A 25049-nucleotide genomic window follows, 5' to 3' on the forward strand; every position below is an offset into this window, starting at 1 on the left:
GGAAGATCACTGTAAATAGTTTCGGACAAAGGATTTGAGCCAAAGGCCTTCATGATTGAGTTAACACGTCGTCAGTTTTGTGATTTATTCTGCATTTTATGGCCATACCGTCTTAAATAGTATATGCTGATTAATGTATATACCATAATTTTAATTATTTTTCTGTTTTAAAGGCTCTTTAATGGCGATTTACGGCATGAAAAATCAATAAATAAAAGGCAAACCGGCGACTTGGAAGCCGGGTCAGGGAACTCGGTGAGAGAGAGAGAGAGAGATACGTTCGGAAAATGTTCTCAAGTCATCGTCAGTTCACCGTCTGACGTCTAGTTGTGAAGACCGACTTCGCGTTGCTCCTCCATCTCCCTTACGAGTGTGTTCGCCCTTCGTGAAAAAAAAAAAAGTGTAGAAAATTTAATATAAAAAAATAAATCGAGATGACGAGTCGGAACCTAAGGCACGTGGCGAGATGCGGACGGCTATTGGTGCAGAGCTCCCAGGGGCGTGGGGTGAGATGGGCGTCCGTCGCGGGCGGGGGCGTGGGTGGGCTGCACCAACAGTTACTATTCGGGGGGAGCCACTTCAGGCTCGTCTCCACCTCCTCCGCCACTCTCAGGTGGGTTGGAGCCAAATTTTGGGGCGTTTTAGTTTATTTTTTTTTTAACATTTGTCATCGATTTGGGTTGATACGTAACTCGCCTGTTGTTAGATAACCCGTTATTTAACGTTTCGTAGTATAGGTCTAATTACGTAGGCTTATGGGCGTATATATAATTTAGGCCTAGACATTTATAATACTTTAGTCTAAATGTCTAGAAAATATGCATAGTAATTCTACGAAAATAAATTAGATTTAACCGACCATTTTTTGTTTACCTTTACCGGTAGAATCTCAGACTACATAGGCCTAAGATATATATGGTCCTATAAACCCATATAAATTTAGGCCTAGGCAATGATAATGACCAAACTCCTTTACGAATCAAATATAATCGGTAATTCCATCAAAAACAAACTAAAAACTACCATTTTTTGTTTACCTTTACTGGTAGAATGTCACGGAGTAGTCGGTAGGCCTACCTAGTACTCTTAAGGCGAATTTCTATAGGCCTAAAGATGGACTGGGGGGCGTGGCCTAGGGCGTGAGGGATAGAGTAGGCCTATATGCCTTATCTTTGCCTGGATGTATTGCCTTGGGCATCTCTTCTGCTTGTGGCAAATTTAAGGCTTTAGTAGGCCTGTTTTACGAGGCAGGCTTAGGCTTAGTGTAGCGTATTCTACTGGTAGGCATAACTACTATAGGCCTATGGCATGGGTATAAACCTAAAAGGGTATAAATGAAGAATGGTAGGGTAAAACTCTTAGTTGCACGGCCCGAGTCCCGTCAGTCGCCATCCCAGACAGGTTACCGCCTTTTCGGGGGGGGGGGGGGTTTGCCCCCTACCCCCTAGGGCAGGTCTAGGGTAGGTTAGGCCAGATCAGGAATGCTAGGTTCATTTATGCATGAGGAACCTGTCATGGTCGGCGACTACTATAGTAGTGGGAATGAGGCCGCGCGACCTATGTACAGTTTTATTAATCTAAAAGGGTCATGTAGAAGAGTAAATACCTAATTGGTTTGGGGCCAACAGGCTAGGCCAGGCTACTTAGGCCTGTGTGATTCGCTCGCTAAATGTAAATGGCAGGTGCAAACCTATTATGCCACAGACATAAACCATCAAAGGTAATGAAAAAGGTATAGATTCATTTTGGGTGAAATAGGTTAGTCGTCCATACCTATGAATTTTTGGATAGGCCTAGCCTATTATTTGGCACTCCACATATATTTTCCATCTCTTAGGCCTAATTGAAAATTTATTTTAACCTTGGTTTCAAACATTGCATTTACAAACCCTTCCCTGGCCCCCCTCAGTCAGGTTGGAGGCTTCATCTAGTGTTAGGTTAGGTTAAGGAAGGGTGTGTTAGAGTATAGCCCTAGGGTATTTTCGTAAATGCGTCTTTCTTTGTGGTGCGTTAAATTGCGCACGACTAGAAATAAATGGATTTGGGTAAATGACCAAACGGCTACATGTCGGCCACTTATCTCGGAACGCGGCCATTTCCCGAAAAAGTGCTTGAATTGTGCCATTATTTTATAATTGAAAAGAAACCACTTACTTCGAGAGGAGCGTAGAGGTGTCTCGTTGTTCTTCTTGGATGGGCCACAACTCCTGGCTGATGCTCATGGCAGCGAGTTCCAGTACTATTTTGGGAAGGTGGCCTAGTTCTGGGAGAGGTGGCCGCTATGTCGCGGCTCGGTCATTTCTCTCCGTTTTTACTAGTGAAATTAGTGTGGCCCCGAAGAAAATTGTTCAAATGAATTTTTTTACTCAGAACCATACACAAATGCAATTAGGCTTAGTGCTGACTGGCACTTAAACTTGAACTTAGTACAAATTTACTTATGAATTGCTTGTGTGTGTCTTAAGTAAACTGCTTGTAGTGGAGAAGTCACGTTGGAATGTGGAGAAGTCACATGTTGGTATGGTAATGAAAGCAGCAGGCTATGCCTTAAGCTATTTTGAGAAGTTTCTCCTACCTGGCCCGTGGCTCTGGTGGCTTAAATGTTGGGTGAGACTGAATTAAACTCCTTTCATTCCATTTACTGTACCTCCATTCATATTCTTTCTTCCATCTTACTGTCTATCTTCCAACATAATGATTGATAATGTCACTGAGGTTTTCCTCCTGTTACACACTTATCAACCTATATACAGTGGTCCTCCTGTATTCTCTCGGGATGTGTACCAGCCCCCCCCCCTCCCCCCCACGCCACGAATAGTTAGAATCCGCGAATAGTTGGAAACCCTGTAAAAATGTTGAAAACTGCCTATTTTGTCAGTTTAAACTCAGAAAAAACAAACTAAAATTTTTATACTTGGTTTTCTTAATAGTTTTCTCACAAAAGTGCATTATATATGATGAAATTAAAAAAGAAAGAAAAATAAAGGAATTTTTGGATATTTCTTAGAAAAATACCGTGAATAGGCAAATTTTCCACGAATAATGGGGAAATGTTCCCGAGAGAAATCAGTGTATGCGTTAGTCCGCGAATCTGGAGAATGCGAATACAGGAGGGCCACTGTACTGTCAGTTTGTTACAAACACTGTAAACCCTATGCATACTGTCAGTTTCCATTTCAGCTCTGATTGACCTCAAAGGTCCCACCGTTTGACCTTTGGCCTAAATGCTATGTTCTGTTTTATCCTGGGGAGCCACAATAAGTTGTCTGGTCTAGCTTTTAGACAGTTTCTTGTTAGTTTGCTACCTTTTGTTTGAGTGGAAACATCTTGGCCATCAGCTTGTCTGCCATAATTGTGCTCATGGCAGTGGGGTATGTTGAAATTCCAGTTACCGTGCGTATTGTGTAGATAAAATTATGCTAGCCTATCAAGAGGGTTTGTGCTGATATGCTGTGGGGACTGCATAGCCTAGTGAATAGGGAGCTAGGCTAATTGTGAGTGTAAGCTTATGGAGAAGTGGTATTGTCACAGGTAGAGCTGTTTATGGTATATTGGAAAATTATTTCACTTCTTGTCGGTTGTCGAAAGTAATTAAAAGTACTCTAGGCTAAGATCTGAGTAGATAGCCAAGTTTACTTTTTTGACCGTGCAGTTAAAATTTTCATTTTACTTTCACCATAATTATATAGTTTTCATTTTACTTTTTCACCATGATGTTAGTATTTTAATATTTTTTATTTTAATTTTTATTTTTTTACCTAAAGTTATAATTTGTTTGGAGTTGTATAAATTACAATGCTCTTTAATGAGGAAATTAGTTCATTGCCCTCTGATTGTGCATTGTAGAATGTTTTTATCACAACTTTAAACTACTCAGAGTATAAAATAACATAGGTAACTGTTGTTTATTTATTAAATTTCATCAAGGTTAGTGAATGGTTTTATTCAAGAATTATGCTCATTACAGTTCAGTACATACTTTGCTTTTGCTCTTTGTGGTCTGTTGATTGATGTACATCCAGGCTTAAGTGTTGTCATTTGTTGCATTGGATTACTTTTATGCATTTTTGTTCTTTATGCTATTATAAATTTATTCTATATGTAATATAAAATTAATGCTTTAAAACAGTTCAGTAGGATTAGTTCTTGGTCATGCATAGGTTTTGTTTGTTAGATCAAGGTGTTAGTTTAACAAAGTGTGTGAAGGAAATTGGTCCAGTGTTATTTGTATTCCCCACTTTAGTAGTGTTTAGTTTTACAATTGTTCGTTCTCTCGTTTTATATAATTTGAAAATTTCTTCAGCATTGGGGTACTTTTCTTTTTCATCAGTGCTTAGAAGTAGGAGACATCATGATGTTAAAGGCCTGCAGTGCTATGTTCAGCAAAGGAAATGCAATCATGATGTTGCTTACTTTATTCAAACCAGTCTGCTATGAGATGCTCTAACTCTGAATTTATCTTGCCAAAATGTTTTTATTTTCCCTTGAAGATTGCATTCTGTTTAGACACATTTCCAAAAACCTAAAACAATAATAAATGAAATATACACTCAGGCAGGAGAGGTAAACCAGTAATAATTCTGGATTATCCTTGTCCTGTTTACATACATTCTCTCTCTCTCTCTCTCTCTCTCTCTCTCTTTTGTTTTCCTCCTATTATACATCTTTAACACCTCTTTTACTCTATTTCCCTTTCAGCGCTTCATGACCTGATAGGTTCCAGCTCTTTGCCTTTGGCCTGAATTTTATATTCCAGTAACAAGTCTTTTAGTTTGTATAAGGCTACTTTTTGGGTTAATTCAAGAGATACTGCATCGTTGGAAATTTAACCTTCATGATTTTTGTGTCTAAGGGAAGTTATTCAAACAATTAATGAACCTCTGTTAATTTTCAGCAAGGACAAGAAGCCATACAGCACAGTGCCTCAAAGAGCACCCGACTGGAATCGAGCTGTCAGTGATGCAGAGAAGATTGTAGGGTACCCTACATCATATCTCACCTTGAGATCGTTGCTGTCGGATGAAATGTCAAACATTGCTGTCCACATCAGGAAGTTGGTCGGATCTTCTCATCCATTACTCAAGACGGCCAAGTAAGAACTTGTGCGTACCGTTGAAACATTGCTTTCCTGTTAATCTGCTTCTTGCTGTATAATACGTAGTAGTTTTCAAGTGCTGTGGTATTTTTCAAGTTAAATTTTTTTCAATAAAATAGTTTGTAAATTTTTATTCAAGATTTTCAGTACTTTACCCTAATTTATAGGTGTATAAATGTGCAATATGCATTATAGTTTGAGTTGGGAATTTTTTTTTTAATGAAACTGTTGATTGTGGTATCAGAATGAACAAATAGCTGGGAATGTTTGTTCTATGTTCAGTTTACTAAGATGTGTGATGACTTATCGCAGAATATCATACTGAAAATTTAATTTTATTTCACATCAACATGCTTCTTTCAAGCCATATTGTTACAAGAACTAATTTTCGTCTGCATCAAGTAGACATAATCTGTTAGTCCTTCTCAGAGACTAGTACCAGTCCTTTTTAACTGGATCAGGTTTTAATATTTTACTAGTCTTGAAATTATCCAGATTACAAATTATTAAAATCTGCATTTGCTCAGTTTTTATTATCAGAATATTACATGGATTGTTGTATAAGTTCTTTATGTACAATTCTCCTGTTTTATTACACAGGAGGCTAATCTACAATGGACGAAACAACATGCAGACCAGGGGCCTTATTGTACTGCTCTTGTCAAAAGCTGCTGGCCATGTTGATCCCGATGAAATGGATAAAGACCAATCGGCAGGAGTTTCCCATAGGTTGGTGCTTCAGTAGTCTTTGTATTGTGGAAGCTTCATTATTGTTCAGATGTCTTGGGATCCTCAGTGGTCATATTGTTATTTGTCGAGTGGGAAAAGGTTGCAGTAGTGATGTTATTCATACTAAGTTTGTCTGCAGTTGATTGCTCCATAACTGAAAAATAAAATTTTGGGAAAGCTAATGGGAAAGATTTTAAGTATAAAACAACTTTTATAAAGGGGCAAAGGTTAACATTCGGTACAATACAGTATTTGGTAGACACAATCTGATCTTTTATTTTGATTTGATTTTGATAATTTCTGAATGAGTAATTTCATAGCAGATTTTTGTTTTTGTTTGCTTTGACATTTTGGTCTGGGATACATGCTTACCTCCAGAATAAATCGGCTGACCTCTTTAACACGACACCCTTGGGACCATGTCACTGCTAGAACATAGACAATGCGGGATGACAGAAACCACCCCTAAAAATACCATAATGTAAATAGTCTTGTCAGCTCATTCCACATATATATTGTTGTTATCAAAAGTAGAACAGTCTTGTGATCTTTGTCATTCATCATTCATTAGGTTTAGTTCCTTTTGAAAATTCTGGTATGCTCCATAAGAATCTCTGTAAATGCTTGAACCTTCACTGCATCGGAGCATAAACCACCCTATCCGCTTACTGTTGAATTCTGATCTCCGGGCACCTTTTAATGTGTTCTTAGACGAGTCACAAGGTTGGTAAGGCTGATTTGTTGCAAGAAGATTCACATTTAACCTAACAAACTTGAGCTTTTAGGCCTATTTATTGGTTAAAAACTAACTTGGATGTAGTAATATGCATTATGAGTGGTATCTACTAAAACTGAGACAGGCATAAAAAGCCTAGCCTAGTGTAATCTACCATAAATACACCTGTAATATATTGATGTATATGTTGATATTGTTAATGAATAAGATTTCAATGATCGCGTGATACACGAAATCGGATGGTCACAAGTGTATGTATACACAAATTATAGTTCTTTTGTATGTTGTATATTTTTGAGTTGCAGAAGGTTTTTTGCTGGAGGTAAACTGTGCTTGTGTATTTACGGAGCAAGCTTCAGTTCAGAAATGCAAAAAAACCAAAATCCAAAAACTGAAACTGCTTGTGGCTCCTTTTTCATAGCTGCTCAAGAACTAATGGCGGCTGATTCAAAAAGTGCAAGATCATGGGGCGTTGCCAGACCACAGTGCTGGATTTAAAGGGTCAGCCTGTATAAATTAATGGTTGTAAATGCCTTATTATAATTTATATATATATTAATTCCCTACTATGTCAATTTGTACGTGGATTTAAGTTTAAGTATATGCTGTAAAAAGTAGTGAGACCAGCAAAATGTTGAGCATTGATAAGTTAAAAGGTGATTTGAATATTGTAAGACTTTTTCACTCATCTTAATTTTTTGTGCAACTAAAATAAATTTTGTTACCTGGTGAGTAATTAAGCCAGGTTTATTCAATTTTAAACACTGTTTACTCTCCTGATTTACAGGCAAAGAAGTTTAGCTGAAATTACAGAGATGATTCACACCTCCCATTTGCTCCACAAAGGCGTCGTTAACATATCTAAGGATATGTTTGATGGCACCACCATGGAGGACATGAAGTTTGGAAACAAGATTGCAGTTTTGGCAGGAGATTACCTGTTAGCAAACGCTTGCACTGGTTTGGCTGCTCTGCGCAACACTGAGGTATTTTATGTAGTAATGCATGAAAGTGTTTTCATTTTTGTCATTTTAAATTAATTCATCTACCAGGGCAGGTTTATAGAAACAGGTCTTTACTAATGTATTGAATATTGGATGTTAAATGAGCTATTAAAAAGGCTATCAACTGTTGGTAAGGTTTTTCATTAGTTTGGAATAAATTATCTTAATTTTAAATGAGAACATTGTTGTTCTGTGTGAGCCCATCAGTCATTAACTGCTTGATTTTAGAATATGTAGTTGTATGTATAATTAGGCTAACTAAATAATATTCTTAGTGATTATTATGAGTTTTCTTTCTTTCAGGTTGTAGAACTGATTAGCACAGCCATTAGTGATTTCATGCAAGCCGAATTTATCGGAACCAGAGATAGCCATGGAAACCCCATTCCTGACACTGACATTAATATTAAGGACTGGGAACAGAGGAACTTCTTATCTGCTGGTAAGGTTTAGGATATCTGAAATTCCTTTTCAGTGCCCCTTTCCCTAAGCAGCTGCTTAGCTTTCTTTGAGGGGCACACTGACGGCATAAGGCCCGATTGTAAAGTAGGTGACCTTAGCTACCTTGAGACTGAAGGATTTGCTTACATTTTTTACCATTTATTATATAATTAATACTGGAAATAAAGAAATTTGACCTATGTTCGTCAATTTTGCATTTGAAAAAAATATTTGAAAAAAATATTTTTAATGTATGACACTTACCTGGCAGGTATATATATAGCTATATTCTCTGTTCCACCTGGCAGAAATTTTCAAAACTCGCGGCAATCGCTAGTAACCTATTAGTAGTTCAGCAACCACCACCCCGTTACCGGGCGCTAGCGCTAGGGAACCGTTCCCAATTGGGCCAGATTTTTCTCTGCCAGCCGAACCGGCAAACATTGTTGGTGGTTCCCTGCTAGAATTTTCATTCTCGTTGCTGACTGATCTTGGATTTTGGTATTGTACTTCGAAACCGTTAGCTTGGCATTCGCTTTGGATTGTTCTTTAAGATGTCTGACTCGGGAAGTATGTTTAGAGTGTGTGTAAAAGAGGGGTGTGGGGTTTAAGGTAAGACTGCCGAAAGCAAAGCTTCGGTCGACCCTCATTACCGTTTGTAATAAATGTAGGGAGAATGTGTGTACTTGGGAGAATAGATGCATTGAATGTGAGAATTTATCAGAAGGAAGGAATGGAAGGGTCTTTATGAAATACGTTGAGAGACTGGAGAAAGATCGTGTAAGGAGATCTGTTTCTCGTAGTGAGAAATCAAATTCTTCGAGTAAAACGGAGTGATTGTATTCCTCTCCAGCTCCTTCTAATGTAGAATTGGTAGTTCCTTCTCCCCAGGTATCTCCTGCGCCCGCTGCTGTATCGGAGGACACGAACGATACAAATATTGTGAAAGTGTCGCTGCCCTTGCGTCCATGGGCGACCAGATACAGCGACTTACAGACAAAGTTAGTACTTTCGATGTCAGTGAAAGTGTAGTGGAGGGGGTTGTCTGATCGTCTCTCTCGTGCTCCTAGACCTAGACCTCTGTCAAGCTCCCAGACCCAAGGAGAAGGCATGTCGACAGTCGAAGGGAGGCGAGAGAGGTTTTGACACGGTCAGGCGTCCCTTCGAACAGTCCTGTTGCAAATTCCCAGGCTGTTTGGCAGTTCGCCGCAGAAAAGGCGTTAACTGGGGAAGTGTGCGTCCTCGGAAGGTTCGACTTCCGACGAGAACGTCGGTATGCAGTGGTGTCTCGCCCACTCAAGAGGACGTTCGGGAGGACATCAACTCGCTCTCGAGAGACAGGTGCAAGATAGTGAGGCTTGGAGTAGTCCTGAGGTGTTGTCATCCTCGGAAGACGGGTGAGCAGTACCGATCAAGAGGAAAGGATTTTTTCGTACTAGAGAGGACGCAAATCGCACTGGGCGATATACGTCCGTCTCGGCATGGTATTGCCTTGGGAGAATCGCCTCCATCTTCTTATGGATCCTCCCCTCGTATTTTCTCCTCCCGTCGGGTAGAGTACAAGATCGCTCTCCTTTAGGTCGCAGTCCAGCTCGTAATCCTCATCCTTCGTCGTCTACCATTCAGGAGGATGGTACGAAGCATTTCTTACGGGAATGCAGTCCAAGTTGGCAGTGTTGGTGAAGTCTTGGGATGCTCCTGAACAAGCATCTTCGAGGCGTAAGGACGATTTCCTTCCCATTAAGTCTTCGAAAAGGGAAGACAAGGACGCGTTCGCCGAGGACGCAGGGCGCACTGGCGCTAGGCAGGAAAATAGTGTCGGAAGAAGCAGGACGCAAACGTCAGGACGCGGGACCAATGGTGGACGCAGGACGCAGGCGGCAGGAAGCAGGCGTGTCTACGATGGACGCAGGACGCAGGCGCAGGACATCGAGAAGGCGGCAGGACGCAGACGCATCGGTAGCCGCAGGACGCAGGCGGCAAGACATCGAGAGGCGGCAGGACGCCGATGCTTCGCTAGCCGCAGGACGCAGGCGGCAGGACGCTAGTCCGTCAACGAAGCGTAAATACGACGACGACTTGCAAGATATTTCTTCAACAGAAGAAGAGTTGGAAGTAATTGAAGAAAAGAATACAGAACCTTCTTCAGATTATAAGGTTCTGACTTCACGTCTTATTGCTGTTTTTGAGGGGGAATTTAAACCAACCCGACAGCTCCGTTATCCCCCTTATCACAGTTTTCCAAGACTAGGACTCCAAAGAAGTCCTCCTTCCTGAAAATGACGATGTCAATTTCGGCAAAGAAGGCCCTTCAACGGGTTGAATGACTGGATGAAGGACAAGAAAGAAGCGGGAAATACTCTTTTGTTTTTCCTCCAGCTAAGTTAGCTTCTAAATCAGGAGTATGGTACGCTACTGGGGAAAGTCTAGGCCTGGGGGTACCTGCCTCCTCCCAGGGGGACTTCTCCAGTTATAGTGGACAGCTCACGCAGACGGCGTTACAGTCGGCCAAGGTTCTGGTGGACGTCCTCGAATTTGACCATCTATTTAAAGGATTTTAGGACTTTCGAAGTCTTTAATTTCTTGGATTGGTCTTTGGGAGCGCTAGCGAATTCCATAGGAGAAGAGGATTCGCAGGACTTAGAAACAGCTAAGAGCATTATGTCCTGCATGGATAAGGCTCTTAGAGACGGAACGAACGAGCTGGCTTCGTTATTCACAGCAGGAGTGCTTAAGAAGAGATCGCTCTTGTGTTCGTTCGCCTCAAAAGGAGTTTCTAACTCTCAGAAATCGGAGTTACTGTTCTCTCCCCTTTCGAAACAGCTGTTTCCTTCAGAGGTGATTAGGGATATAGCTCTATCCCTTTCGCAGAAAGCCACTCAAGATCTTCTTTCTTCTTCGGTTAAGAAGTTCTTACCAACCAAGTTGGTGAAGAAGACGCCAAAGGAGACTAGACCGTCGCAACAGCCCTTTCGAGGAAGAACATTCGCTCGACCCGCCTTTGGGGTAGGGGTAAGAGAGTACCAGCGAAAAGAGGAGCCAAGAACCCCTCTAAAGAATGAGAACTCGGTCCTCCAGACGACAGTGGGAGCCAGACTTCAAGGTTTTTGGGAAGTCTGGCAACAAATGAAGGCAGATCCCTGGGCTGTCAACGTAGCTCGGGAAGGATACAAGATTCCTTTCTGTGAAAAGACCCCCTCTCGCAACATCTCCAAGAGCCCTCGGGGCAAATTACAACGATTTAGAGAAGAAAGCGGCTCTGTGGGAGCAAGTAGCTTCCATGCTAGAGAAAGGAGCAATAGAACCTGTTCTGGATCACGAATCTCCGGGATTTTACAACCGTCTGTTCCTGGTTGCAAAGTCCTCGGGAGGTTGGAGGCCAGTGCTGGACGTAAGTCAACTGAATCTTTTCGTAGAAAAGAACCAAGTTCACTATGGAGACGAACGATTCAGTACTGGCAGCGGTACGTCCAGGGGACTGGATGGCGACTCTGGACTTACAAGACGCATACTTTTCATATTCCGATTCATCCAGGAAGCAGGAAGTATCTAAGGTTTGTGGATCAGGACAGGGTCTTTCAGTTCAAGGCCCTATGCTTCGGCCTTTGCACAGCCCCTCAAGTATTCACGAGGATGATGTCCAATGTGGCGAGATGGCTACATTTAAGAGGGATCAGAGTGTCTTTGTATCTGGAAGACTGGTTGATAAGATCCCAGTCGAGAATTCAATGTACTGGAGGACGTAAGTCAAACATTGGACTTAGCAAAAGACCTAGGTCTGGTAGTGAATATGGGAAAGTCCCGTTTGCTAGCCCCAACAACAGATAGTTATTTGGGGATTCAGATATCGGCAGTGACTTTTCGGGCTTTTTCCGTCCCCGAAAGGCAAGCCCAATGCAGTCAGAAGGTGCAGGATTTTCTAAAGAAAGACGATGCTCTGCAAGGAGAGTGGATGAGTCTACTGGGGCACACACTCTCTTCACTAGAGAGGTTCATTTCTTTAGGAAGACTGCACATGAGACCTCTTCAGTTTTTCCTGAAGGATTCATGGCCAAGAAAATCGCAACGGATTCCTTCCAGTTTCTAATTCCGACCGAAGTAAAGGAGGAATTAAAGTGGTGGCTAACGCCAGGCAGGTTAGCAAGAGGGATGTCGCCCTTCAGCAGAAGAACCCAGACCTCGTCTTGTTTTTCCGACGCGTCGGACGCGGGTTGGGGAGCGACATTAGGCCCTCAAGAGGTGTCGGGACTTTGGAACAAGGACGAAACAAAGTGGCACATAAACAGGAAGGAACTGTTGGCAATTTTCTTGGCTTTGAAGCACTTCAGAGAGTTGATTCGAAACAAGACAGTGCAGGTCAACTCGGACAAACACCACGGCTCTGGCATATATTCGGAACAGCAAGGGCGAACTCATTCTTTTCCCCCTTTCTTTACAATCTGGCAAAAGAAATTCTGCTTTGGCAGAAGAGGAAAAGGTCGTGATACTCACCAGGTTTATACAAGGAGAGAAGAAACGTGGTGCGGACCTGTTGAGCAGGAGAGAGCAACTTCTCTCGACGGAGTGGACGTTGCACATGGAGGTTTCCGCCAGAGCCTGTGGAGTTAGTCGGGGCCGGCCGGTAGTGGCATCTGTTTGCGACAAGCCAGAACAAAGAGAGTTATTTCCAACATATTGCTGTCTCCGATTCCAGATCCAGGAAGCAGTCGGCGGTAGATGCAATTCAATGCATCCTGATGGATTGGTCAAACTTAGATCTGTACGCTTTTCCTCCGTTCAAGGTGCTGGGGAAAGTGCTGAAGAAGTTCAGGGAGAGCAAAGGAACGAGGATGACCTTAATAGCCCCGTTTTGGCCGGCCCAAAGTTGGTTCACAGAGGTACTGGAATGGACGGTAGATACGCCAAGGACGCTTCCTCTAAGAGTAGATTTACTCAAACAACCCCACTTCGACAGGTTTCACAAGAATACCCTCGCTCTGGGTCTGACTGCGTTCAGACTATCGAACGTCTGGTCAGAGCGAGGGGATATTCTAGAGAGGTGGCCAGTGCAGTGGCTAGAGCCAGAAGAACCTCCACAATCACGGTGTATCAGTCGAAGTGGGGACAATTTCCGGAAGTGGTGTAAAAACAGGAAAGTGTCTTCATCCAGTACCTCTGTGACCCCAAATCGCAGATTTCCTTCTTTACTTGAGGAAGGATTTACACTTGTCAGTTTCGACAATTAAAGGTTATAAGAGTATGCTAACCTCAGTGTTTAGACACAGGGATCTAGGACATCTCGAATAACTTAGATCTGAGAGATCTTGATGTAGGTCGTTTGGGACGAAGAAACAATCAGAAGGCAGGCCACCTCCGTGGAACCTGGATGTGGGTCTTGAAGTATTTAACTTCTAGCAAATTCGAACCGTTAGAGGAATCCTCTCTTGAGAGATCTTGCCTAAGAAGACTATCTTTTTAGTAGCATTAGCAACTGCTAAAGAGTTATGAGCTTCAGGCCATATCGAAGAAGGTGGGATGGAGACACGGCAATGCAGTGTGTTCATTCATTGGCCTAAGAAGGTTTCTTGGCCAAGAATGAGGATTCAGCTAATCCTTGGCCAAGATCCTTTGAAGTTTTGTGTCTAGCTGAATTGGTCGGTAACGAGCAGAAAGAGTTCCTCTGCCCAGTGAGAGCGTTGAGATGTTATATGGAAAGAACAAGAGTTATCAGAGGGAGGTCTGATGCTCTGTGGTGTTCAGTTAAAGACCCCACTAGACCCATGACGAAGAACGCTCTAGCCTTCTTCATGAGAGAGTTAATTAAAGAGGGCTCATATGTTGTGTGAAGAGCAGAGCTTTGGTATTTTAAAAGTGCAAGGCTTCATGAAGTCAGGGCTAGTGGCGGACTTTCATTAGCGTTTGGTTTAAAAGAATTTAGCCCTCAAGGAGATTATTGAATCAACTATTGGAGAACTAATTCAATATTTGCGTCTCATTATCTTAGGGACGTTCAGGACAACCTTCGATAATTGTCAGACGCTAGGTCCATACGTGTCCTCGGGTACAGTATTGGGCAAAGGAGTTACTACCCCATAACCTTCTTGTAAGCTAGTTGTTTTTATAGGTGATGGTGTTTGTGTTTTTGGTCGTCTGAGAAAAGGGTGCGGTACTTTCCTCAGTCGTGTTGGTATTATCTGGTTGAGGTGTGTGTGTAGTTCAGGTAAATAATCTGTTTACTAGCTTGAATGCCGTGGCATAAGAGGGCTGTTAAGGATCTGTCAACACATTGGGTCACGTCCAGTTGTCAGTTCCAGTCTTAGCTTCTTCAACATACAGGACACTTCCTTGTTGAGAGCTACTAAGGTTTAAGCAGGCTAGCGGCAGGACCTATGAAGTCAGCTACCTTAGCAGGTAAGGAACCTGGAGTTTTAATAACTATTTTAATAATATTTTATACTCTAAGAATGTTGCTGTCCTTGACCCACCTCCAAATGTGTCAATCAGCTATATATATACCTGCCAGGTAAGTGTCATACATTAAAATGAAGTTTTTTATGATAAAACAAAGTTTAATGTATACTTACCTGGCAGGTATATATAATTTAATTCCCACCCGCCTCCGGCCTCAGGGGACAGGGTTCAGAGAAAATCTGGCCCAATTGGGAACGGTTCCTAGCGCTAGCGCCGACACGGTAAACGGGGTGGTGGTTGCTGCAACTACTAATAGGTTACTAGCGATTGCCGCGAGTTTTGAAAATTTCTGCCAGGTGGAACAGAGAATATAGCTATATATATACCTGCCAGGTAAGTATACATTAAACTTTGTTTTATCATAAAAACTTCATTTTAAAATAGTCAGTCATATGCAAAAAAAAAAAAAATTGCACTCAAAAAGAATTTTCCTCTCATCAAGCCAGCCATATTTTTATTTCTTGGTCTAGTTTAAGATTTTAATTGGAGATATTGGATTTGTTTTTGTAAAGAATGTTCTTAAGCACCCCTCCCTAGTGTATATACACCAGTATGTATAGATTAGGGAATAGTCTCTCAAAGGAATGTGCATAGCTACAGTTGATAGACTTCACAATGGTATTTTCAGATCTCTTAGTTCATTTATATCTTTTGCAGGGAGCCTCCTGGCTAAATCGTGTCGCAGTACAATGGTACTTGCGGGTCATGGCGAAGAAATGCAGAATAAAGGGTTTGAATTTGGCAAAGAGCTGGGCTTGGCTTGGCAGGTGAGTCACCAGTATCATTGCTCCTGTTGGGAGGGGTAGGGGCTGCCTATTCTTGTCAGTGTACCTCAAAAGGTACACTAGGCACTAGCAAAGGTTGTTTGCAGCGTCCCTTTACCCCCTAGCTGCAACCACTTTCATTCCTTTTACTGTACCTTCATTCATAGTATGTGTCTTTCATCTTGCTATCCACCCTCTCCTAACAATTATTTCTTGGTGCAACTGGAAGGTTTTCCTCCTGACCTTTGTAGCCTTTTACTCTCAATTTCTCTTCCAGTGTTGGATGACCTCGTATGTTCCAGCTCTTGATATTTGGCCTAAACTCTATATCCATCCATTCATACAGTATCAATACACATTTAAGTTGAAGCTTTCCAAATAGAATAAAGACCATTTTTATGAACATGCATCTCTAAGTTATTGACCAGATATTTCATGAATTTCAGGCCTATACAGACCTTCAACCCTTCTTAGATTTTTATCGCCACCCGCCTGGGTCGCCTTTTGACCTGACGTCATCCCCAGTGGTTATGCACCTGACTGAAGATCCTAGTCTCAGGGAAGAGATCCTGAAAGTTGGAGACGTTTGGGATGAGCATGATTTCAAGAAAGTAAGTTGGCTTCAAAGTTTCCATATGTTTGTTCCAATGGAAAGTTTGTTCCCATGGAAAGTAGATTACGTTTGCAGTCATTCATACGTAGCTGTATCTTTATATTAAGTTCTAGTGTAGGTTTTTAGCAAATTAACCTTTGGTATACAGTACCATTCCAGTTTTTAATTCTTCAATCTACAATTTTTCATGATTGGCACTGAAATTCAAAAAGGCAGTTGGCTTTAGAGACTTGAATGTTTGTTATAATTTGAAGTAAAGTACATGTGAATTTGTTTAACTAACGTAGAATGTGACTGTCTTTGTGCTTTTATGTTTATAATTTAGGACGGTGAAAATTGTTGTCTGTACTTTTGTTGATTCATTGAAGTACACGAAGAATTTTATCCCATTTGTAGATTTTAATGCTAACTGATTCGTACCAAGCAGTTTTGATAATGAGAGAGATGAACAATAAACTTTCTGTCGCAGATCCACAAAATCGTTATGAGTGGCAATGGAGTTCAGAAAGCCAAAGACTTGTGCCAAAGACATTCTGAAGCTGCTCTCAAAGTTCTGCACGAAAGTTTCGAACCTTCGGATGCTCGCACTGCGCTGGGGAACATCATCCATGCCCTTCGCATCGATTAGAGGAGGGCAGAGGAAGAGGTTCTCGCAGTTGTGTGATCTAGTGCTTGCTGACGGTCGTCAGCCTTGTTTTAATTGTCATCAGTATTGTTGTTATTTGTACTAATATATATTAACAATGTAGAGCGGAAGGGGTGGGGGGGATTTCTAAGAGCTGAAAGTGCATTTAATTCGATTAGGTTGTGAAAGTTTGTCCCAAATAAACTGTATAGAGGGCCACTTGTAAAGTTACAAGTTTGGGGCACACGCTCATTCTTGTTTATAGTCTCCCACTGTATTTTATGTACCATGTAACGATATCTAACAGATTACAGAGCAGGATGGCATGCAATGAAGTGATAATTCAATCACAATAGAGAAGTTTTAAAGTAATTTCCTTTTTATGTTAAGGCCTTGAGGTTTTGAATCTGTCTTCACTATAATCAAAACTAACCTCTGTGCTATATTATCTATTGAATTTCCATTCATTATTTGGTCACTTTCATATAATGTATTGATGATGTTGCATAAGATGCTAAGTCATTTTTTTTTTATAAAAATTCATGAATTAACATTTTTAATTACGATGACCTAAGATCGGAGATTTCAGGATTCTCTGAAATTTGTTATTCAAAGGACATGGAATTTTTTTTCCCATCCGTTAGAAATTGCTTCCAGGATGATAAATGCATTTAGGTTTGCTAACAGAGTTTTGCCCCACAGAGTTCATTAAGAATAATCTGTTGTAATCCGAATACTCCAGAAGTGTAGTTAAGGGGAAAGGCAGCATAGTCTTACATTACCTGAAGTAACAGTGTAGTATCAGGCTATAATGTCAAGTTGTAAGGATCAAGAGTTATGGTGCATTGTGTTAGATGCAATGAACCTTCAATTTTACCTCGAGTAGTGTCAAAAATAGGGCAAACTTTACGCAGAGTGCAATGTAGTCATTTTATGGGGATGCTGTAAAATGTGAAGTTTAAAGGTCAGTAAGAAATTACATTTCCCTTTAGTTTTAAGTGATTAAACTTAAGGAAGTTGTACCAGAGGCAGTAGGCATTGAGAGATTGAATTTGCCATTTGGGTGAAGTTTGATGTTTGTTAAGAGAGACTCAAAACTTACCAAGTGTCGGTCTGGTTTTTCAATCCGTCCAATTGATGTGCTTGTATTGGTTGTATATTTTGCTTTGCTGCTAATCTCACCTAACAGAGGCTGAATGATTGTATATAGTTATGGTATAATGCTATTCACTTATAATTGGTACTGTACTCTTTAATATCATCAGTACAAAACTCCTCATTTCTGCAATAACTCATATGATAGATTGCATCTATAGGATACTCTTATAATTTTGGAATAACTTCTAGATCTACTCATTGTTTGAAACTGGCAAATAGTTACTAATGTGGCCTCTGGTTAAGTAAATTTTACTTTTCAGCATGTGGATTTTTCTCAATTTTTGTTCAAGCAATTAAGAGTATTGTTTTGGAAGGTACATTTCAGCATTATCTATTATTTTGGAAGGTACAGGTCAACGTTCTGTGCAAATCTATTAAAATTCCTCCCGTTCCATGTGCAGAACAAATTTGCATTTATTGCATTTAATGTGGGCTATTTTGCTTTATGCAGTTTTTCTTTATAGTCCTCTTCTCCATGACACTAAGGCATACAGAGCCATTAGAATGTTATGCCCTAGAATGTCATAGTGGTATGCAATCTTTGCTTTCCCACAGAAATTTGTTAGTATTTGCATAATCTGTACAGGAGCTGTTTAAACAAAGCTTAATCCCAAGTTTTAGGTGATGTTTGCTCCCATCTCTGCAAAATGAAGTTTTGATTTAAATTGACACATAGGTGTTCAAAAAGTTTACGGTATCATTTGTCCATGTCAGTATTGTATTTCATTGTTGGTTCTTGACCAAAGCTGATTTGATCTTTTATTGAAAATGGCCTCTAAATGCAATGTGAAAATAGGAATTCATAAACTATTTTTCACGGTAGGTATAAAATGTTGACACTAAGTAGTTTCAGAATTCTGTATCAGTTTTGACCTGCAGGAGTGTCGTTTTATTACTTCCTTGCAGGAGAGTGCAATTTCATTATTTTCTTGCCGTGGTCATTAGCTCTTAAGTTTTAACAATAAGGTGCACTGAAATGCTCAAATATTTTGTTGTTTTTCCTTGGTACGAGTACAGTATATTTTTTATGAATGTTAGAAGCTTACAATTATTTATGGTTTTATTAAACAAGGGTCATCTTTGTACATATGTTCTTGAAGTGTAAATAGACCTTTATTATATGTACATTTAGATGTAGAATTATTTTCTTAAGGTGGTTGTTTTTGTTCCTTGTTTTTTTAGTCTGTTACGGTGTTTTGGGATGTTTATAATAAATATTTAGATATATAACCTTTTGTTTTTGTGGTGGTCCTTGTCCGTAATCAGATCGTACACATGTAGGTAGATATTTTACTCATTTTTATTTTTGATATAAGTATTTGATCAGTTTTTTGAGGAATTAAGTCTTATTTTGCTATTGCTGAGCCTCTGATGATAAAACTCAATATGCATCCGGAAGTGGTGTTCATCCTTCTGTTTTGCCTTATCTTCTCTTATGGGTCAGAGTGCTTGAGTATTAAGCTTCACCGACAGTGAAAGAAACAATGAGTTACAAACAAGTGAGTATTTATTATGGCTCTGGAAGTAGTGTTCTTGTGCAACGCAACTCAAATTGATCCACCCTTCTGCTTCAACACTATTAGGAGATGGTATTAAAGGTGGTCTAATGAGGCTTGCTTCTATATACGTACTTATAATCAAGTTTCATGCCATCATGAGGACAAAAACGAGAGGCCATTGTTCGTTTTGCCACGAGTATGTCCTGTACAGTCTCATGCACTAGACTATTTCAGGATGGATTTAGTGTTGGTAATACTAAATCTGAGTGACTCCTGCTTATATGCACTAATGCTAGTTGCAGGAAGTTTTTAAACTATCTTTTAAGTAGTTTTTATGGCTTTCCAAGTATATTTTGTTTTTCTTAAGCACATGGGTAGATGAAATTTTTGGTTGTTCGACAGAATTGGTACTCATTTTAGAATTAAAATAAGCATATAAATAGTGACACTGAGTGCATGAGAGATGGCTAATTATTTGCTATCCTAGGTGTTTGAAATTTTGTTCACTAGTATTAACATCCAAAGTGATATTTTTTACTACCTAAGTACAAAGGCAAGAGTGGACCACTTTTATCTAGAAATTCTTTAGGCCTGTCCACTCGACCGGGCCTGATCGGCGGACCTCCCCTCTTACGGGCACACTTGACGGGCAAACCATCAAATTGCCCAATGGGTCTTTTAGCAAAATCACCATGGTGGTGCCCGATGGCTTGAGCTTCGACCCTGGCACACGTACGTTAACCACATACATATACCTTTCTTTTACTGAGCCATTCTTTGCACCTTATTCTCTTCTTTCTCTTTTTTTTAATCACACAGAGCAATTATCATGCTACATATCATCTTTGCGGTAGGCACCATGTTTATTGTACCGCACTGAATACACTACTGGCATCGTCGGGCACGCCCACCTCTCCATCGCCTCGCCCGTGTAGACAACATTCACGGATAAGCCCGCCAAGATTTGCCCGTCAACCCCGGAGCACGCCGATCAGGCCCGCTCGTGTGGACAGGCCTTTACAAGAAGTATTGAGTCAAACAAATCGTAAAATATTTAAGGACAATAAAACCAAATTTAGTGTCAAAAATAGTTTAAGTGATATTCTTGTGCATCCAAGAGGGTTTTTCTTTATATTTTTTGACACACGGGAGGAAATGATTGCCGGCCAGAACTTAACATTGCAGCAGGAATACCGAAACCATTGACTAATATTTTTCAGTCAAAGTAAGATGAGACTAGAAAAGATTGAGGTAATTCTTAGTTGTAAAGAGTAATATTAGTCATTGCTCAGTAAAATTTATGAGTACGTACACTGAGAAAGGTCTTCAACTTGATTTAAAATCTGGACTGGGGTAGATTCATGTGGGGTTAGCTTGAGTGGGCTCGGAATAATTGCGGAATAAATTTTTACGATTACTGAACAGGAATTAAGTGGGAAATTTAGCAGTTGAGTAAATTTGGAAATGTTAGTAGTAGAACTAAACACAATTCATGATATTTAAGGGATACTTGTACATGTTTAATACAAGTGCTGTATTTCACAGTTGTGTCTAGGAATTAGTAGTTGGTATATTGATAGCTTACAATGCAATTACTTATTTGTCCATTTATAACAAGATTGAAGTTTGCCATTTAAACAAGAATGTAAGTGTTGTCACTTTTGTCTTGAATACTTGAATCATTCCTCCCAGCTTTGAAGACATTTTATTGGTGACCGGAGTCACTTAACCTTAAGACTAAGGTATCCATAGGACACCTTTTTTTATCATAAACCTTTCAAAGACGAAATGATTGCCCTAACATTCATATACGATATACATATAGGTATGTAACGTAGTTCCTGTCACGTTGAGGTGTGAAATTCTTATTTACATGATACAGTAATTTGTTGCATGAAGCTTGTGAGATGAGTTGTGTTTTGTGAGACCTATAAATATTCTTGATGGAAAAATGTCTTATCATGTTCTGATACAAGGAGAATTGAAGAGGCTGGGTTTAAGATATATATTTTGGCACAATATTAATCCGAGGGTTTATCGTATTACTGTATGTATGCTAAAGGTAGTTAATTTACTTTGTCAGCCTCTGGCTCTCTGGGTTTGTGGTCCTAATGTTTATCCATTAGAACTTATGGCTTCATGCCTAAGATTTCTATACTTTTTAAGTTGGTCTTATTTTCATTTCAATATTCATTCAAGGGATTGAATTGTTTGACAAAGGAATTTTCAGTTTCTTTGCACTAATTTAAGTCTAAATTCTTTGTTTTTGCTGTCTTTTGGTAACTCAAGTTTTGAATTTTCAATCAACTCTTCACTTAGTTTTCAAGGTGATCACTGTGGATACAGTGCAAGAAACGGGTACAGCAATAGTATAAGAACACAAAAATCTTTTCCATCACTTGAGTAATTTGCAACTTGACGAAGACTTTCTATATGTTGTATTTACAATGTTACCTTACTCCTTGAGTACTATTAAGGCACCTATTATTTGCATTTAGTATGAGAGAACCAACCTTGAACATTTTTGCTTCTGTATTATTATTAAAGGAATTTCATTTACCTTTAAAGGAATTTCATGTGGTCTGTGAGAGTAGTTCCAAATACATTTCATACTTTCATTGGTCATTTGGAACTGGAGCTCTCCTCATATTCAACAGTAAATCACTACAGTTCATATCCTGTATATCTTAATTGGTCAAAGTGGTTACCCTCGTTTTGTGATAGGAATGAATAAGCAGCTGGTAGTGTACAGTGTACCAGCTGGGTTCCTTGAAGAGAGAAAAATACTCGGTAAGATATTAAATTATTCTACAGAACTTGAAAGGAGCGCAGAGCAAACGGTACCAGTATAGTACCAATCTGATATTCATGCTATTGGTGTGGCATATGTAAATAGTGGCTCTAGAAATGTTTGCTGCATGTGTAGGGAATTTAGTAATCATACTAAGAATTGATTCTGTGTTAGAACAATTTGAAAATTGAAGAATGCAAAAGGGGTATACTATCATTTTCATTGGGCAGACTGAGGAACTAGGTGGATTTGTGCAACTGAAAGCTTGTACATTAGTAATGACTGTCTCAGGAATATTGATAGAGTACTTTGCTTGACATTGTGTAGAGCTTTTTCATCCATCATATATTTAACTGGCAAAACATGCAGGCAGTACATGATAATTTGAGTAATAATTGAAAAGGAATGCTATGTATTTGTGATGTGGTACAAAGTTCTTTGGCACATGAGTTTTGATGAATGTACATAATGTTCTCTGTTTGGTTATTAGCTGGGCCATAACTACACTTTTGTGGTAGCATTTAAGAAATGTGTAGGAGGACTAGTCTCCATGCTATGGGAATTATAAAAAAAAACTGTAGTAGCAAGTAATTATTATCTCAGAATCTTTGGATCTTGAACTGGGTATTGTTGAGAGCATTACAGTATATTATACAGAATACCTCCAGTCAGCAGAGACCAGTAGATAATCTGTTGACTTCTTTTGGATGTACTTTACCTTCAACTCTACCTTTAGTTCCCCAAATCATTGATATTTGTATGTACTACTTATGTATGATCAACTTGCTGACTTATGGTTAACAGACCTGCAAAGATGAGAGATTTTGTGAAGCCAAATGTTATTTGATGAGAGTATTGGTATCTTCAGTGAAGATTGTTGTTGTCTTTGATGAAGTGTTGCCTTATGACTTGTATGAAATAAATATTGAATGAATGGTAAAAAGCTTAAGAGTGAAAAATAACCATAGAATATGGAATATGGAATTGGCTCATAGGAGACTATTTTCAGTATGTTTTTATGGTAGCATATGTGTCATCTTTTGTGGAGATAGAAAAACACCTACTTACATCTGTAAAACGAAATCACTTTCTTTGAAAGAAACTGCCCCTAAATTCATGAAAATTAAACTGGAAGAAAAATTCTAGTCACTAAAGCAAATGTCTATCTTGTTACCATCTAGAAGATCATTGCTACACTTTGGCCCCAGAATGGAAGGAATTGGAAAGCACGTGGATTGCGCGGTGCTTTCTCACGCAGGCAGGAACACCTTCTTGAAGAGGCTGAAGAAGCTGTCCACAACTTGGGATTTGTCTGGGTCGTCCAACACGTTCTGCGTGATGTTGTTGGGGATTGTCGGTGCGAGGGACGTCTTCCTGGTCTTGTCCAGCAGGGTCAGAATGCTCGTCAGACCCGGCTGCAGGAAGTTGCTGAGCGTGCTCTGTGTGGTCGTGGGCACTTGCGTCGTGGTTGGGGGCGTGGGCGTTGTGGTCGGTTCCGGAGTGGTGGTGGTGGTTGTGGTTGGGGGCGCAACGAGCACGGGTTTGATTGGAGTCGAAGGCACGGTCGGCTTGGGCCTGGGTCTGGGTCTGGGTTTCGGGACTCTCCCCCTGTTGGGTGGAGTGACGAGAACGGGCACGGTGACGGTCGTCGTCTCGACCTCCCTCGGTTCCTCCGTCGAGGTCGGGGGTGCGAGGGTGACGATTGCGGGTGGCAGGGTTGTCGTCCTCGTTTCGAGGGTGATGATGGCCGGTGGCAACGTTGTACTCTTTGGTTTTGGGGTGGTTGTTGGTGCTGGGGTTGTTGTGGTAGTAGTCGTAGTGGTGGTGGGTGCAGGCGTTGGTTTGGGTGTTGTCGTTGTGGTTGTAGAGGTAGTAGTAGATGTAGTAGTAGTTGTGGTAGTTGTGGTGGAAGTAGGGGGAGGGGTAGTGGTGAGTGGTGTGATCTCGTTGGGTGGGCACGTGCCCGTACCCGTTGAGGCCGAGTTTGGGCAGTCGTAGTTTGGCTTGATGAATGGGGTGGACGTCTCCGGCTCTGCACACAGTATCTGGAACTCTTCAGCTGTGGAGAGAAAAGGACGGTTTTATGTCACTTCGATTACTGACTGATTGTTGAAATTGGGCAGTTGAATGTTGACACAATAATTCTGTGATACATACTGCTCTAAAACTTTATTAGTGGTTATAGATCATGAGAGTTCGTTGTGAAAAACATGGATTAAATAATGATGGGTGCTTTATGCCAGTTAGTATATTTTTTAATATTAATCATCTTTGGCTCTAAATTATGAATTTTATATGAAGATTACAGCTTTTTGGTAGTTGGTAGTGCAAAGATTGTCTTTGTAGGATTAATGTTCTAATTTGCTTAGTAGTTAATTATCTATTGTTTGCTATTCTATAAAATTAAGTTGAGATTTGACAAAATACTACTAATAAGTTTTTTGAATGTTCAACAGATAACTTTTTGAGCGGAACTACTATAAGCACTACTATAATGGATCACAGCATCAATACAAATGGGAATTACGCATTGCTCCGGTAACTTTGCAGTATTGAAGTAATTTTACATAATAATCTTTTACTCAGATGTTCAGAAACTTAGATTTGTCAAGATGGGAATGCTGTCTATCAGAGAAGCTCTTAGGAAACTTTATCCCAAAAGTTTGACCTGATTTTAATTCCTGGTCCATCAATATGTAAAGGTACCGATTGAAATACATCAAGGATGCCACTTGAAGTGGGAATGAGATAGAGCATTAAGGAATATTTAAAGGTGCAACTTGAAATAAAGGTAGTACAGTAATTAAGATTTCCCTAAAAAATGCAAACGGAATTCATTTAGTATACCGATATTTAAGGTACCAAGGAAGTCTCTTTGGATTGAGGATTCTGGAAGGTGTCCTTTCAGGTACCATGTGAATATGAGCAATTTAAAAAAGGAAAATATTATATATGTAACTTACCAAATAATTACATAGCTAAAAGTGTCTAGTATTGGCAGCTAAAAAATTTTGAAATTCGCCATAGCGATTCTTTTGTTTTTGGTGTAGGTAACTAGCCCCACCCACTTTCAGGGAAGTGAGGAACACCTGCACTGCTCTTCAAAAGGGATTTAGGAGATAATCATGAAAATTGTACTACATA

The 25049-nt window shown here is 40.1% G+C and overlaps 2 protein-coding genes across 4 annotated transcripts in view; one reads left to right on the top strand and one right to left on the bottom strand.

Moving 5' to 3' along the window:
- Nucleotides 1–294: 294 nt before the first annotated feature.
- Nucleotides 295–25049, top strand: part of LOC135205350 (all trans-polyprenyl-diphosphate synthase PDSS2-like) — a 77254-nt gene continuing 52499 nt past the window's right edge. Inside the window, exons 1-8 of one of the 3 annotated variants that reach the window (XM_064235814.1) lie at nucleotides 295–613; nucleotides 4895–5092; nucleotides 5696–5824; nucleotides 7348–7546; nucleotides 7868–8006; nucleotides 15113–15222; nucleotides 15666–15830; nucleotides 24362–24626. In XM_064235814.1, coding sequence (XP_064091884.1) covers nucleotides 435–613; nucleotides 4895–5092; nucleotides 5696–5824; nucleotides 7348–7546; nucleotides 7868–8006; nucleotides 15113–15222; nucleotides 15666–15830; nucleotides 24362–24373 — 1131 coding nt within the window. In that variant the 5' untranslated portion in view covers nucleotides 295–434 and the 3' untranslated portion in view covers nucleotides 24374–24626. Of the gene's footprint in view, nucleotides 614–4894; nucleotides 5093–5695; nucleotides 5825–7347; nucleotides 7547–7867; nucleotides 8007–15112; nucleotides 15223–15665; nucleotides 15831–16301; nucleotides 18846–24361; nucleotides 24627–25049 lie in introns of those variants that run through there. The other 2 variants (XM_064235813.1, XM_064235816.1) reach the window with 2 other exon arrangements.
- The window catches only part of LOC135205349 (ankyrin-1-like), a 53743-nt gene continuing 48882 nt past the window's right edge, over nucleotides 20189–25049 (bottom strand). The window contains exon 13 of the mRNA XM_064235811.1: nucleotides 20189–23964. Coding sequence (XP_064091881.1) covers nucleotides 23156–23964 — 809 coding nt within the window. The 3' untranslated portion in view covers nucleotides 20189–23155. The remainder of the gene's footprint in view (nucleotides 23965–25049) is intronic.

This window comes from Macrobrachium nipponense, chromosome 49 (assembly GCF_015104395.2).
Source record: "Macrobrachium nipponense isolate FS-2020 chromosome 49, ASM1510439v2, whole genome shotgun sequence".
NCBI classification, from domain to species: Eukaryota; Metazoa; Arthropoda; class Malacostraca; order Decapoda; family Palaemonidae; genus Macrobrachium; species Macrobrachium nipponense.